The sequence below is a fragment of the Trichechus manatus genome, unplaced genomic scaffold, assembly GCF_000243295.1.
Source record: "Trichechus manatus latirostris isolate Lorelei unplaced genomic scaffold, TriManLat1.0 scaffold00022, whole genome shotgun sequence".
In the NCBI taxonomy this organism is placed as follows: domain Eukaryota; kingdom Metazoa; phylum Chordata; class Mammalia; order Sirenia; family Trichechidae; genus Trichechus; species Trichechus manatus.
The window spans coordinates 19,799,511-19,816,381 of NW_004443958.1; the positions used below are offsets into that span (position 1 = coordinate 19,799,511).

Consider the following 16,871-nt stretch of genomic DNA (forward strand, 5'->3'; position numbering starts at 1 on the left):
GAGTGTGTGTTTCTCTATGACTGTGTGTGTCTGTGTGTGTCTGTACCTGGGTGCAGTGTGTATGTGTGTGTCTGAGTGTGTGTTTCTCTATGACTGTGTGTGTCTGTGTATATTTGAATGTGCATGTGAGTGTGTATGAGTATAGTCTGTATGTGTCTGTGTGTCTGAGTGTGTGTCTCTCTGTGACTGTGTGTGTATCTGAAGGTATCTGTGTCTGAGTGTGTGCCTCTCTGTGACTGTGTTTGTCTATGTGTGTGTCTGAATGTGTCTATGTGAGCGTGTGTCTGACTGTGTGTCTGTGTGTATTGGAGTGTGTCTGTGTCTGAGCGTGTGTCTCTCTGTCTGTGACTGTGTGTGTCTGAGTGTGTGCATGGACAGGGGAGGCCTTGCCTCTGAGGTGAGGTGACTGCTGTGGGTAACTGAGGTCAGGGCGCTTTCCGATGTCCAGAGGCCAGGGAGCAAAAGCAGCGGTCAGCATTTGCGGTTTGGGCCTGTGCTATTTTTATTTTAAAGTTAAAAAAAGAAGGAAAGAAAGAAAACAACAAGCGGAAACTCGCTGCCATTTAAAGACTAGGTCAGAATTAGATAACTCCGGGCTGTGCCAGCAGCCCCTGCTGTCTGTGAGTGAAGGCTCACACCCTGTGGGGGGCCCATGAGACCCCATGTGCTGGTAACAATCCTTGCTCCGCCACCTACCAAGGGCAGGACACCCACTGTCCTCATCTGTGCCAGCCTCTTGCCATCTTGACGATCACCCCAGGAAATACGGTGTATTGTTCTCAGTTAAGGGGGGGTGTGTGGAAATCGAGGCTCCGAGGTGTCAGGTCACAGCGGCTGCAAGCAACACAGCTGGGGATGACCCTGGTCCTCCTGCCTTGAAGCCCCAGGCGAGGCTTTGCCCTGCGTCCCCTCCCCCATTGCTCCACAGACATCTTAAAGAGAGGGCTGAGCTGGCCGTTGGGTTGTTTAACCACTGATTTTCCACAAAGAAATAGGTTTTCTTCAGAAAATTGATTAAAACAAAGTGTTTTAAGAGAGAGGAAAGTTCTCTCAGCCATCTTGTAATATCAGTGTCACCCACGCCTTTAACCACTTCCCCACCGTATCAGGTACCCTGGCTTTTTATAGCTGAAGACAATGTTGAAAATATCAGAGGGCCTCATCCTGAAATTCATATTTCCTCACCGCCTACCTGAGGAGAAGCTGGGCTGAGTGGATGCCGTCTGCACTGGCCAGCAGGCTGCAGGCTCAATTTGCCCTTTAGAACAAGGGGATTTGACCTTGAATGTCTTGAGTGTGTGTGTGTGTGTGTGTGTGTGTGTGTGTGTGTGTGTGTTTATGTGTGTGTGTGTGTTCTGCTAAGAAAAAGGATAGCCAGTCATTTTCAGAAAATCTGACTCCCTCATCATTGGAAAAATAACCTTGAGGGCACAGGAACCCCACAACAGCACACCTAAATCACGTTGACCCTTGTTCATTGCAATGTTGTAGAATTTCCGGCCCTGGGCTGGATATTTTACTTTTATCATTGCTTAACCAACCTGTTGCCATAGAGTTGGCTTCAACTCGTGGCGACCCTGTGTGTGTCAGAGTAGAACTGTGCTGCATTGGGTTTTCAATATTGATTTTTCAGAAATAGATCTCCAGGCCTTTCTTCTGAGGCACCTCTGGGTAGACTCAAACCTCTACCCTTTCAGTTCGCAGCCAAGTGCGTGAACCGTTTGTAACACTCGGAGACTCCACAAGGAGGAAAAGGTATTAGGTCACTTGTCCGGAGTCGTCCGCCTGGAGTGTGTAGCCAGGTCTGGGGACACAAAGCTTCTACTCTGTGTTGCCTCTGGCTGCATTTAGCTTCTGGAATTTGAGCCTCGACTCTTGTGTAGACAGGACCGGTACTCGGCCCTGGACATTCCTTCCTGGCCCTTTGGGTATCGGCCTCACCCAGTGCTTGCCCAGGTCTCAGCCCCCTTGCAGGACGGCCCGTTCTCTCTGCAATGCCCATGCTTTCTCCATACCCCTTCAGCCCCAATGCTGAAGTAGAGACCAGGCAAACCTTCAAAGGGCAGTGCTGGAATGTGCATCCAAATTGCAGGATATTGTTGCAGCACCCCTCAGCCTTCCCACTGGGCCCTCGGGGAAGGGCCCTGCTCCTCCCTGGGCACCCATCTGATGACTCTTAGCCTCAGTAGGTCGCAGCATGGGCACCTCAGGTCACAGCTTGCAGAATGCTTCCCTCTGCGTTTCTTCAACAATCCTCTCGATAACCCCGTGAGGATGCCATGGCCTGGGTATACTCATTTTGTGTATGAGGAAACTGACCTCTGAGTCTGATAGTTTTAGCTCCTGGCAATCTTAAGCTCAGCATAAAAAACCTGTTGCCATCGAGTCGATCCCGACTCCTAGCGACCCTGTAGGACAGAGTAGAACTACCGCGTAGGGTTTCCAAGGAGCAGCTGGTGGATTTGAACTGCTCACCTTTTGGTTAGCAGCCTGAGCTGTTAACCACTGCACCAATTGAATATGAACCATGGAGTGAGCCAGATTAGTAGTCTATTTACATGGGAGTAAGAGGATATACTTCAGCTCAAGGACACATCATCTCGTTCTTGATAAACATACACACACACATGCACACTCATACACACACACACACATGCACACGGCATAACGTGGTAGTTGACAGCGCAGCCTCGAAGGTGGGGTGCTTGGACTTGAGTCCTGGCCCTGCCATTCACCAGCTGTGTGACCTTGGGTAAGATACTGACCCTCTCTGTGCCTCAGCTTCTTCCTCCTAAAAATAAGGGGGTACATGACACCTACCTCCTCAGGTCCTGGAGAGGATTTAATGAGTTAATATATGCAAAGTACTTAGGACTATGCCTGCAACTTAGTAAGTACGCAATAAATGTTAGGTATTATTATTTGTTGTTGTTAAGCTCCCAGTTCTGGGTACATATTGGATACTTGATAAATGAGAACTCTCCCATTTCACTTCAGCCTTAGTGTGCTTCTCTGCCAAATGGGATGATAACCTTACCGAGATCACGTGATTGCTATGACGATTACGTGAATAAAGCAAAGTTCCCGGGACAGTGGGTTTCCGGCAGGTAGTAGCTGGTCAGTGAACGATACTCTCCAGTCCAGCCACCCATGTTACAGATGCAGAGTCAGAGGCCCAGAGAAGTGACTCATTCAAAATCACACAGCTTACATGACATGGAATAGCTCCTTCCACTCTCTGCCCAGGGTCCTGGAGCTGAACAGACTCTGAGTCCAGCTGTCTGACTCCACAGTTCTGACTCCATCTCTTACAAGATTTTTGACCTCAGCCAAGTTACTTCACTTCCATATCCCTTTATTTCCACATCTGCAAAATGGGATGAATAACAGCCACTAACTCAGAGGACTGTTGTGAGGGTAAAATGCGCTAAAACAGGGAAGCTCTGGGTTACTTCCTGCAAGCCCTCCATCCATGGTAGTTGCTGGTATTACTCTTAGCGGTGGTGGGACTAACAAAGGAAGTGGAGGTGGTACGACCACCTCTGCCCTGTGTTCTCCCTGATTCGTTAGGAGGTACTCAGGTCTGAGCTGGAGACAGGGGAGCCACAGAGGAAGTGCCCTGGGAGAGTGTGCTGGTCAACCCTACTCGGCTCATCTGTTCCGTCCTGGGCAGATGACCCAGCTCACCCGGTAGTCCAGGCACAGAGATCACCTTCCTGGGACCCAGCTCCCACCACATACACTCTTAGGAAGGAAACGTTCCCAGCAACCCATTGTTTTAACAGAGACTTAACGTTTACTTTGCTGGAACAATTTACTTTCACATTAACCGTGTTTCTATCATCTTCTCTGGGGGCATCTATTTTAAAGTCCAACACTATCTTTTTTTTTTTTTTTATTGTGCTTTAGATGAAGGTTTACAGAGCCAATTAGTTTCTCGTTAAACAATTAATACACATATTGTTGTGTGACATTGGTTGCCAATCCCACAACATGTCAACACTCTCCCCTTCTTGATCTTGGGTTCCCCATTACCAGCTTTCCTGTCCCCTCCTGCCTTCTCTTCCTTACCCTTGGGCTGGTGTACCCATTGAGTCTCATTTTGTTTTATGGGCCTGTCTAATCTTTGGCTGAAGGGTGGACCTCAGGAATGACTTCAGTACTGAGTTAAAAGAGTGTCCAGGGGCCACACTCTCAGGGTTTCTCCAGTCTCTGTCAGACCAGTAAGTCTGGTCTTTTTTTTTGTGAGTTAGAATTTTGTTCTACATTTTCCTCCAGCTCTGTTGTGATCCCCAAAGTCCAACATTATCTTAACTGAACAAGGAAAACTTGCTATTTGAAGGAGTCCCAGAAGATGGTTCTGATCTTTATCCCCTGTTCACATTCCATCATGTAGAACTTCAGCTTCAAAGCCAAGACTTGGAAGATCTCCTAGACCAGAGCCCGCATTTACAGATGAGAAACTGAGTCCTAGGGAGACACCCACTCAAGATTGTACAATGTGGTGATGTGATATTGGTCAGCTCTGACTTCCCAAATGCTTGTGGGCATCCTTAAAAAGGGTTCAGGTGGCCACCAAGTGCAAGTGAAGGATGCATTGCCCGGATGTGGCCCCTGAGGTCCCGTGGGTGGAGGAGGAGGAAACAGATGATCTAGACCATGTTCCCTGAGTCAGCTTTCTCTTTCAGGGAGGCTCTGCTCTCTCCCCAGCCGCCATCATCAGCCAAGAGAGGGCTCAGCAGCAGGCAACTGCTTTGGCAAAGGAGGTCGACTGCCCTACCTCACCCAGCCAAGACCTGGTGTCCTGCCTCCGCCAGAAGCCCGCCAGTGTTCTCAATGATGCCCAGACCAAGGTGGGCACTAGTGTGCAAGAGTGGGTCAGGGACTTTCTCTGGTCTTTTACCGATGAAAGGGGCATGGCCCAGTCAAGGCTACACAGCAGGTTGATGAGCAGGAGGAACTAGAATGCAGATTCCCTGGCCCTGGAATCTGTGCATGGGCCACAGTATGTAATGGACCAGCATGGAAACTGAAGTTAGACAGATCTCGCTGAGCCTTGATTTCTCATCTGTAAAATGGGGTAGTGATGCAAACCTTATAGAGCTGGAAGATAAAATGAGATAGCAAATGTAAAGGGTTCTCCCAGTGCCCGGACCGTGATAGGCACCAGTCACGTAACAGCTACAATGTATTGAGGGTTACAGATGTGGCTGCCCAAGTGGGTAATGGATTTTGGATATGATGCTGTGTGCTTCCTTCTCCAGCCTGCAGAGAGCTTGCTCACATTCTCTGGCTGGTGCTCGACAATAGTGAAGGAGACACCAGCAGAAATACCTCTGTCATCTCAGCTGATGTCTGACCCCATCAGTGATGAGTCTAGACTCACAGACTGGAAGGGGTCTTACCCTCGGTCTCCTAAATACAGGCTCGCTGGATAGTAGTTAAGCAGGTGAAGTTCACCTGTTGGAGGCTGGCTTTGGCCACCACGTCCTCCTTGGTCAGAGTCCCCTCCTGCATTGCTCACATACCTACAGGCCCGGGGATAACCCTGCTTGCTGTGATCTCTTGTTACCATGGCAGAGAGGCTCTGGGGAGGTCCTTAGGGACCAGCCATTGCTCAGAGTGAGACTCGACTTCCAGCCCTGGCCCTGTCCCCTGGTTGCCTGGCTGCCGGGGACTCTAGTCATTTTACTCCTATTACCCAACAGAAACCCAGGTGGGTAACTAACGTTGGTGCTCGCATTGGTAAGACCTGATTAAGCTAAGCAACACGACTGATTATTCCAGTGTCATAAAAAGGACAAAAGCCATACAAATCATGCCATCCCTTTGCACCCTCTGCAGCTCCTGGCCGTGAGCGGCCCTTTCCACTACTGGGGTCCCGTGGTCGATGGCCAGTACCTCCGCGAGGCACCAGCCAGGGCGCTGCAGAGAGCCCCACGGGCGAAGGTCGATCTGCTCATCGGGAGCTCTCAGGACGACGGGCTCATCGACAGAGCCAAGGCCGTCAAGGTGGGCAACGGGGAGGCCTGGAGGTGTCCAGCTGGGCCCACCCCAGTGGCCGCTGGACCCCAAAGTCTCATCTGGGTCAAGCCGTTTACTTACTTGCTCATTTACTAATGATCACTGAAAAAGTACAGTGTGCAGCGGCTGTGTAAGGAGTTTGGACAATGGTGACAGAAGGCATTCCAGGAACTGGAGAATCATAGAGGGGTGGGGTCACACCACTGGTTGCGTCTGGGGCTGAATCTCAGTGGAAACAGTGAGCAGGTGCTGCCCAAGGGGCAACGTCTGTGTCAGAGCTCCACGTGGGGCACACAGGGCCCTAGGCTCCTGACACCCCTGCTCCATGAAGGACCCTTGTCCCCCTGAGAATCGGGAGAGGCGGGTGGGTGAAGGGCTGTGTGAAAAACAGCATCGTTCCCCAGTCCTGCAAGGGGTGTCCCACACCAGCCTTCGAGGCCGACTTTCTTACCCGGGAAGTGTGTGTGACGGGCCTGGAAAACACAGCTTTGAATGGCTTGTTGGGGTTCCAACAAAGTGCGGGAGCAGCTGTGAGGGCTTTTATCTGCCTGAGCACACACTTCCTGCTCAGACCGGAAGTCATAGCCGTAGCCATTAGCTGGGACGTGGCTAACCCTAAAATAGGCCCATGCCCTCCCACCCTGCCCCACCCCTCCTGGACAAGTGGCTCTTGACAGAAGTCCTTTCCATAGTGAACGCTGGGGTGGTGGTCCCAGACCATAAAACACAGTGAAAAGACCATTCTAGGGATGGGTCAGAGGGCACCCTCCCCAGCACACATACCCTCTGGGTCTCTGGGGCTATTTAATTATAGGGCAGTATAACTGGAATTAAAGAAAAAAAAGTCACTAACTTATCCAAACAGGATCCACATTCCCTTGAACCATGCTATTTCCTCTAGGTAATAGATCTTACTTTGAAGAATCTGTTCCTCAGCAATAAAACACCAGTTTTACATGATATCTGTACAAGGATATTTATCACAGCATTAATTATTGGGGCAAATATTGGAAGCAACTCAAATTTCCATTAACATGGAAATAGTTGGCTAAATTAAGATACACACAAGCTACTAAATATTTTGTTCTGGTATACTTAGGGGCAGCAAAACTAGAATATTCTCCTCTATGTAACTCACTTCCTCGCTTCCCACAGGCTCTGCTTAGCGGAGGGATCTGGGCTGACCACTTTGACTGGAAAGGCAACACCTCCCTCAGTATTCTGTACTCCCTTATCCTGCCGCCCGCCCAGCACCTATACCCAAAACCCAAAGCAAACCCATTGCTGTCGAGTCGATTCCGACTTATAGCTACCCTACAGGACAGAGTAGAACTGCCCCATGGGGTTTCCAAGGAGCAGCTGGTGGATTCGAACTGCTGACCTTTTGGTTAGCAGCTGAGCTCTTAACCACTGGGTCCGCCACCAGGGCTCCCCAGCAACTACATCCCCTGACATGTTGTATATCTATTTGTCTACTTTTTGCCCCAAGTAGAATGTAAGCCCTGTGCACCCTGAGACTTTATTTTGCTTTCTGCTTGTATCTCTGGTGCTGAGAGAAGTGTCTAGTACACAGTAGGTGCCCAATAAATATCTAGTGGCTTGATGAATGAAATCCTGGAGAACCTGCTATGTGCCAGGCCCTAACCTAGGCGTCTTCAAGGAAATAACTTCATCCTCACAGCAGCCCTATGCGGCAGGGATCGTCATCACTGTTTTTCGGATGGAGAAACCAGTTCAGTCCCAGCAACTCCTTGTCCTCCTGAACACTATGTCCCGATATCAGCCCAGACCCCCTGGCCGCCTGCTTCCGAGAAGTAGGACGTAGCAATTGCAGTCAGTCACCTCACCCAAGTAGGACACAGTGTCAGACATGGGTCTCTAACACTGAGACCTGCTTATTTCATCACCAGCGTTCATGAGGCCACTTGGTGCCACTGTGCTCGGTGTTTGGGGGCATAAATGCAGATTAAATTCCTGCCCTCAGAGCACTCACAGTCAGGTAAGGAGACAGAGGATAAACAAGAGCGGATAACTAAAAATGCAGTGTGATACACGCTATATGGGAAGATGGCCATCTTGTTCTAGACCCTCAGGAGGCTGTGGGGGGGACACTGGGCCCCACAATGGCCAGCAGAGGTGACACAGTGATGAAGGAACTGGCCAGGACCCTGTTCCCTCTACTGTCTGTTAACAGAGTGGGTAGAGGTGCACTGGGTGCCCCTGGATTATAATCAGAACCGTCTGGGTTCTCCAGAGCCTGAGCCTCAGTTTCCCTATCTGTAAAATTGGGAGGTTGTTAGTAAATACCCTCATAAAGATGTTGTGAGGATTCACATATACACCAGGGTCTGGCAGATCATATGTGCTCAATAAGTGTTCATTTTGTTCATTAATTCTTTCATTTTAATATTACTATGAACATCCAAAGCCATTGTCCCCGGTCCAGAGCATTATCCAGAGAAATCCAGAGCACAAAGAAAGTACGATCACCAAGTTACCAGGCCTGATAAAGACTAGTTCGAAATCGTAGTAGACCCCTACACATGCTTTTCCCCGCACTCAGCCCCTGCTTAAATACTCATGTGACCCAGCTTCCCGGCACAGCTCCCAGGATGGGTAGGAGGGCCTCACGGCTTCCAGTTCAGCCCCCTGGACCCATCACCCCAGCAGAGACCCAGCAGACTCCCTCAGATCAAAGAAGATGGGCAGGGAGGGGTTTCCAAGTCTGTGAGACGACCCCCATATACCACCCCAGGCCAGCGATGGCCCACCCAAACAATCCTCATGACCCCAGCAAAGTTAAGGACGTACCCTCGGGGCATTAGGTCAGCCCCAGCGCTGCTCACGGAGAAAGATCTGCTTTCCTGAAGTAGCGGCTTTCTATTGAAATTCTTCATCAGTCGCTGTGGTGGGGGTTTCTTCCCCCTTTTCTTTCTCTCTCTTCCTTACTGATGAAATTGACAGTCTGCCTACATTAACCGGGCGTTAATTTACATGATCAAAAGCAGATTTGTCCAACATGGAATGTTCTGCCTTCCCTTCCAAGCGCGAGCATCTCCAAGGAAGGCGAGAAAAAATCAGCACCAGAGCGCCGTGCCCCTGAGCTCAGCTAGGAGTTGGCCTCGTCCAGGAGCAGGTGGAGTGGGGGGGCCCTGCAGGGAGCAGGGACGGGAGGGCCGCCCGTTGGAGACTTGGAAGCAGCACCTGGCAGCCTGAGGCACTGGCATGAGCCCCAGCGCGGAAAAGCAATACGCTGGTGACAGATTACGGCAAGAGAAGTGTTCAGGAGTCCTCAGCCTGTTCATGAATTTCCTGAAAAGAGATGCTGCACTGAGTCCCCAGCACTGGAGGCAGGGGGTGGTAGGGTCTGTACCCAGACATAGCAGGTCCTGCAGAGAGCCCAGGACCTGGAGCCAACAAAATGGGTCTCCATTCCTGGTCTCCATTCCTGGTCTCCATTCCTGGTCTCCATTCCTGGTCTCCATTCCTGCCTTCAGCCGTGTGACTGAGGCTGGTCGCTTAACCAATCTGAGCCGCAGTTTTCTGCCCCTTTGGGTGGCACAGCGAGGCCTGCCCTGCCTGTCTCTGCACTGTTACAAGAGGACTTCTCAGCAAAGGAGATAGGAGGCAAGGTGTGGCTCAGTGCTAGGATTCTCACCTTCCGTGAGGAAGACCTTGGTTCGATTCCTGGCCAGGGCACTTCAAGTGCAGCCAGGACGCATCTGTCAGTGGAGGCTTGAATGGTGCTATGATGCTGAACAGGTTTCACTGCAGCCTCCAGACTAGGAAGAAAGGCCTGGAGATCTAGATCTGAAAATCAGCCCATGAAAACCTGATGAATCACAACAGCCCGATCTGTAACTGGTCGTGGGGATGGCACAGGACCGGGTGGCATTTTGTTCCATTTCGCGTGGAGTTGCCACGAGTTAGGGGCTGACTTGACAGCAGCTAACAGCAACAAGCAAAGAAGACAGCTTCCAACGCCTGGGCCCAGCGAGTATCCGGCCTTGGGCTGCTGTTGTCAGTTGATTTTTGACTCCTAGTGACCCCCTGTAACGGAGTAAAAAACTGCCCCAGAGGCGCTTCGAAGCTGTCATTTTTTCTGGGAACAGAAGGCCAGGTCTTTCTCCTGCGGAGCCGCTGGGTGGGTTCAAACCACCAGCCTTTCAGTTGGCAGCCAGCTGCGTAACTGCTGCCTCTAGTGCAGCGGAAACTCTACGCTCCGGGCCCTCCGTGCCAGGCGCCTATGTACCTCGCTCCTCTAACGGGCTGCAAAGGGAAAAGGATCAGCTTCACCTCAGCAAAAACTCCGGGTCTGAGGGCTTGAGGGACTTGTCACCCCAAAACAGTAAGGATTATATTTACAACCACACTGGCATAAAGATGAATGGGATCCAAGCTGGGTTCATTATTATATATTCATTCTTAGTATATTTAATTTTTCTTATGATTTGAAAAGAAGTTACAATGAAATCTTTTCACGGGCCCCTAAAACTGTGACAGGCCGTGGGCTCTGTGCCTGCTGCGTCTGGTGGACCTGTCGGCCCTGGTGGCCTGCGATGCTCAGGTCATGGGTGGTGGAGTCAGGACGCAGCATTGCGTGGATTCGCGCATGCAACCAACCTAGATTTCCTGAGAGGCTCCTGTGTGCTGGGCTCTCTCCTAGGCTCAGGGACAATGGAGACCAAAACAGGCTTGCGGAGTTTATATTCTAGTGAGGCAACAAGGCAGAAACAATAAGAATTTCAGATCTTGGAAAATACTCTGATGACACTTAAAACAGGGTAGTCGGAAAAGACATGATGGAATGGGGTGGGGGAGTGCTTTGGCCGGGTGATCAGGGAAGGCTTTCCAGAGGAGGTGACTTTTGAACTTAGACACGAATGATGAGAAGGAAGCAGCAACCAGGAGATCTAGGTGAAGGGCTAGAGCAACGTGGGGTAAGGCTGAGCTCGGCTTGTTTGAGGGACATAACCAGAGGACGTGGGAAGCCCAGGGGCAGACGGAGGGAGTGCAGGAGATGAAGTCAAAGGGGTTGGAGGCAACATGATATTTAAGATCTCAGCCATTTATAAAGAAAAGTGATTTTATTCTCCTGGCAATGGGCAATTATTTGAATGTTTTATCCTAGGGAGTGATTATATTGATTTACCTTTTTTTAAGAAAGCATTCTGGTGGCTATATGGAAAATTAGCTATGGAGAGGTAAGAGAGGAAGTAGAGAGAACAGATTGCACTCAGCTTCGAGATCCAAGGATGAAGCTAGTAACTTAAATTAGTGTGGAGGCATGGTAACAGTGAGAGATGACCAGATTTGGGATATCTTGGATTAGGCAGTTGGATTTATGAGTTGGGAGTTCAGAACTGAGGTCAGTGCTATAGATTTGGATGCCAGATTTGGAAGAGAACAGGAAAATTTGATGTCGCAAAGCCAAGAAAAGAAACAGGTCAAGTGTTAATGTCACTGAAAGTTGGGTGAGATGAAAGCAGAGATCTGGCCATTGGATCTAATAGGAAGTAGGTCATGGGGAACAGTGATAAAGGCCACTTTTGCGGAATGAGGGGAAGAGGAGGCCCATCAGAGTTGACTGAGGGGAGAGTGGATGTGAGAAAGACATCATTCTGCTTCCCAAACCCACCCTCTTTCCGCTGCACCATGACCTCCACTGAATGCCAACAGTCAACTGTCATGGTGACGCCACGCGAAATAGAACGAAATGCTGCCCGGTCCTGTGCCATCCCCACGGTCAGTTACAGTATTCACGGAGCACTTTGCTGGTTAACAAGACAGCCTCTCTGACTTTACCAGGCTCTGTGACAAGAACTGTCTTGTTCATTTGAATCCTCCATTCCTGGCCATAGTAGGTCTTCAATTCATGTCCATTAAATGAAAAGTGAGTGTTTGTGTCTCCGTCTACCTCAGCGCTCTAGAGGATTCTGGGCACATTTATTCATTCATTCATTTACCCACGCATACAGAGTCACAAGAATCAGGCGAACTCGGATGAACTGAGTTTTTCCTTTGGAGATTCTGCTCTGGGTCTCCTTCTCAAACCTGCGATGACATAACCTGTTTTGTATAACTTGAGAGTAACCAATCCACAAAAATTGGTTAAGGACCTTCTGTGTACAAGGCTCTCTTACCTTACCCCTCAAAACGGCACAGAGGATGATGAGGGCAGGAATAGGATAGGGCAGTAGGGAAGGAGAGGAGGGACGGGCTAAACCGACACAGAAGAATCATCGGGATTGGGAACAGTGGAATGCTGGGGAAGATGGGGCAGGAGGAGTCAGGAAACAATTCTTTTTAATCAGGTGACTGGGGGCTGTTTTAGTCACTGATGGTAGGAAAATAGGAGGGGGAGAAGGTTCTGAAGGTGAGGTAATGCATAAATAAATCAAATCCAAACCCACTGCCATCGAGTGGATTCCAACTTATAGCAACCCTATAGGGCAGAGTAGTACTGCCCCATAGGGTTTCCAAGGCCGTAAATCTTCGTGGAAGCAGATTGCCATATGTTTCTCCTGAGGAGCGGCTGGGGGGTTCGAACTGCCCTCGTTTCGGTTAGCAGCTGAGCACATTAACCACTGTGCACCAGGGCTGTGAAGTTAAGTTGGTACATGTTGACTCTGAGGGCCCTGAGAGAGTTCCAGGAGATGGTAGGCACTGGATATGAAAGTCTGGAGTTCAGGCTGGAGACAGATGTAGGACTTATTAGCTTACAGGTTGGTGTTAAAGTAAAGGAGGAAATTTACCCTCCACAAGCATGGTGGACAGAGAGGGAGGAAAAGGGCCGAGTGGAGGCAGCTGGGGACCCAGCATTTCATAGTGTGCAGAGGCAGCAGAAGGGTGTTCCTCAATGAGCGGAGACAGAGCAGGTTGGAGGAGAGAAGAGAGGGGAGGATCACTCAAGCCCAGGGAGGAGAGTGTGTCAGGAAGGGGGTGGGAGACAGAAGTAAATGAGAGGGGAGTCGGTGTAGACATGCTCACTGAGCACAGGCTCTGGGTGGAGAACGCAGACATGACACAAATAGAGACCCTCCTTGGAGAAGGCCTCAAGATCTGCGTCTTAGCCCTGAGTGGGGGGTAGCAGTCATAGAGAGCTACACCTTGAAGGTACCAGAGAGAGGGGACAACTTGTCCAGAAAAGTCACTGAAGAGGGGAGATCTCCGCCTCAGAGAGAGGAGGGGCCCTCGGGCCCAGAGAGGAGGAAAGGGATTCAGGAAGGGCTTCTGGCTGGGCAAACTCCCTGCTGAGGTGAAGGGCGCTCTGAGGGTGAGTTGGGGTCTGCAGCGGCCATCCTGGGGTTGGCTCAGCAGCAGGGGGAGCCAGTAAGAAGTGGTGGGTGGCTCCTCACTGGAGCCCTGTGGAGCTGGTGGGGCCCATTCAAGACCACCACCGGCCTATCCCCACTGCTGCATGCGGGCCTCCCTCTCTGGGCAGGTGGCGTCTGCAAACCCCAGTGGAGAAAGCACTTCTCAGGAGCCCTCCTGAAGAAAGAGCAGGGGAGGCCACCCAGGCGCTCACCCCTCCTGCCACTCTGCCTGTGACCACTACACCATCAACCACACTGGCCTCCTTGCTCCTCCTCCCCCAGCTGTCCACGTGGCTAACCCCTCGTCTCTCTAGTCCTCCTCGAGGTCGACCCCAACAACCCGATTATGACCCTCACCAGGCCAGTGTCCCAGCTCCCTCCCCTGCTCTGCTAGCCTTGCTCATGCCTCCTGCTGCCTCACAATCTACCTGACTAAGTTATGCTGCTTATTGTTGGTCTCCCCCACTAGATGAGAAGCTCCCCAAGGGCAGGGGACTTAGTCTGTTTTGCTCACTGATGCGTCATCCCAAATGCCTAGAGCTGCTCCTGGCACATGGTAGATACTCGATGAATGAGTGTTAACAATGAAGTGGGGTGAATATAGGGGCATGTATTACCTGCCTTACTGTTTCTAGTTTCAGTAATTTACTAGCAAGAGCTGAAAGAGAAGTCATATTTATTGTCTCCCACTACCTGGCATGACTCAAAATGAGAAGAAACAGCTGCAAACATCCATTGATAATTGGAACTTGGAATGTACAAAGTATGAAGCTAGGAAAATTGGAAATCGTCAAAAATGAAATGGAACGCATAAACATCAATATGCTAGCCATTAGTGAGCTGAAATGGACTGGTATTGGCCATTTTAAATCGGACAATGATATGGTCTACTATTCCAGGAATGACAACTTGAAGAGGAATGGCATCGCATTCATTGTCAGAAAGAACATTTCAAGATCTATCCTAAACTACGCTATCAGTGATAGGATAATATCCATATGCCTACAAGGAAGGTCAGTTAATACAACTATTATTCAAATTTACCCATCAACCACTAAGGCCAAAGATGAAGAAATTGAAGATTTTTCCAGCTTCTGCAGTCTGAAATTGATCAAACATGAAATCAGGATGCATTGATAATTACTGTTGATTGGAATGCGAAAGTTGGAAACAAAGAAGAAGGATCAGTAGTTGGAAAATATGGCCTTGGTGATAGAAATGATGCCGGAGATCGCGTGATAGAATTTTGCAAGACCAATGACTTCTTCATTGCAAACACCTTTTTTTACCAACATAAACAGCGACTATAGGCATAGACCTCGCCAGATGGAATACACAGGAATCAAATCGACTACCTCTGTGGAAAGAGAAGATGGAAGAGCTCAATATTATCAGTCAGAACAAGGCCAGGGGCTGATTGCAGAACAGATCATCAATTGCTCATATGCAAGTTCAGGTTGAAACTGAAGAAAATTAGAACAAGTCCATGAGAGCCAAAATATGACCTTGAGTATATCCCACCTGAATTTAGAGACCATCTCAAGAATAGATTTGACACGTTGAACACTAATGACCAAAGATGGACGAGTTGTGGAATAACATCAAGGACATCATACATGAAGAAAGCAAGAGGTCATTAAAAAGACAGGAAAGAAAATGGATGTCAGAAGAGACTCTGAAACTTGCTCTTGAACGTCGAGTAGCTAAAGCAAAAGGAAGAAATGATGAAGTCAAAAAGCGGAACAGAAGCTTTCAAAGGCAGCTCGAGAAGGCAAAGTATTATAATGACATGTGCAAAGAGCTGGAGATAGAAAACCAAAAGGGAAGAGCATGTTTGGCATTTCTCAAGCTGAAAGAACTGAAGAAAAAAATCAAGCCTCGAGTTGCAATAGTGAAGGATTCTATCGGGAAAATATTAGATGATGCAGGAAGCATCAAAAGAAGATGGAAGGAATACACAGAGTCACTATACCAAAAAGAATAGGTCAATGTTCAGCCATTTCCAGAGGTAACATATGATCAGGAACCGATGGTACTGAAGGAAGAGGTCCAAGCTGCACTGAAGGCATTGGCGAAAAACAAGCTTCCAGGAATGGATGGAGTATCAGTTGAGATGTTTCAACAAATGGATGCAGCACTGGAAGTGCTTACTCGTCTGTGCCAAGAAATTTGGAAGACAGCTACCCTACCCAGCCAACTGGAAGGGATCCATATTTATGCCTATTCCCAAGAAAGGTGATCCAACCAAATGTGAAAATTGTCGAATAATATCATTAATATCACAAGCAAGTAAACTTTTGCTGAAAATCATTCAAAAGTGGCTGCAGCAGTATATTGACAGGGAACTGCCAGAAATTCAGGCCGGATTCAGAAGAGGACGTGGAACCAAGGATATCATTGCTGATGTCAGATAGCTCCTGGCTGAAAGCAGAGAATATCAGAAAGATGTTTATCTGTGTTTTATTGACTATGCTAACACACTTGACTGTGTGGATCATAACAAATTATGGATAACATTGCAAAGAATTGGAATTCTAGAATACTTAACTGTGCTCAAGAGGAACCTGTACATAGATCAAGAGGCAGTTGTTCGGACAGAGCAAGGGGATACTTCGTGGTTTAAAGTCAAGAAAGGTGTTTGTCAGGGTTGTATCCTTTCACCATACTTATTCGATCTGTATGCTGAGCAAATAATCCAGAAGCTGGACTCTATGAAGAAGAACATGGCATCAGGATTGGAGTAAGACTCATTAACAACCTGCGTTATGCAGATGATACAACCTTGCTTGCTGAAAGTGAAGAGGACTTGAAGCACTTACTGATGAAGTTCAAAGACCACAGCCTTCAGTATGGATTACACCTCAACATAAAGAAAACAAAAATCCTCACAACAGGACCAATAAGCAACATCATGATAAATAGAGAAAAGATTGAAGTTGTCAAAGATTTCATCTTACTTGGATCCACAATCAACACCCATGGAAGCAGCAGTCAGGAAGTCAAAAGATGCATTGCATTGGGCAAATCTGCTGCAAAAGACCTCTTTAAAGTGTTGAAAAGCAAAGATGTCACCTTGAAGACTAAGGTGCGCCTGACGAAAGCCATGGTATTTTCAATCGCCTCATATGCATGTGAAAGCTGGACAATGAATAAGGAAGACCGAAGAAGAATTGACGCCTTTGAATTGTGGTGTTGGCAAGGAATACTGAATATACCATGGACTGCCAAAAGAATGAACAAATCTGTCTTGGAAGAAGTACAACCAGAATGCTCCTTAGAAGGAAAGATGGCAAGACTGCGTCTGACATACTTTGGACATGTTGTCAGGAGGGATCAGTCCCTGGAGAAGGACATCATGCTTGGTAAAGTAGAGGGTCAGTGAAAAAGAGGAAGACCCTCGACAAGATGGATTGACACAGTGGCTGCAACAATGGGCTCAAGCATAAGAACAATTGTGAGGATGGTGCAGGGCCAGGCAGTGTTTCATTCTGTTGTTCATAGGGTCACTGTAAGTCAGAGCCGACTCGACGG

The 16,871-nt window shown here is 48.8% G+C and overlaps 1 protein-coding gene across 1 annotated transcript in view; it reads left to right on the plus strand.

The window, feature by feature from the left end:
- TG (thyroglobulin) overlaps window positions 1-16,871 on the plus strand; it is a 238,068-nt gene that overhangs the window by 196,195 nt on the left and 25,002 nt on the right. Inside the window, exons 42-43 of the mRNA XM_004373014.2 lie at window positions 4,689-4,853; window positions 5,845-6,012. Of these exons, the coding sequence (XP_004373071.1) occupies window positions 4,689-4,853; window positions 5,845-6,012 (333 nt within the window). The remainder of the gene's footprint in view (window positions 1-4,688; window positions 4,854-5,844; window positions 6,013-16,871) is intronic.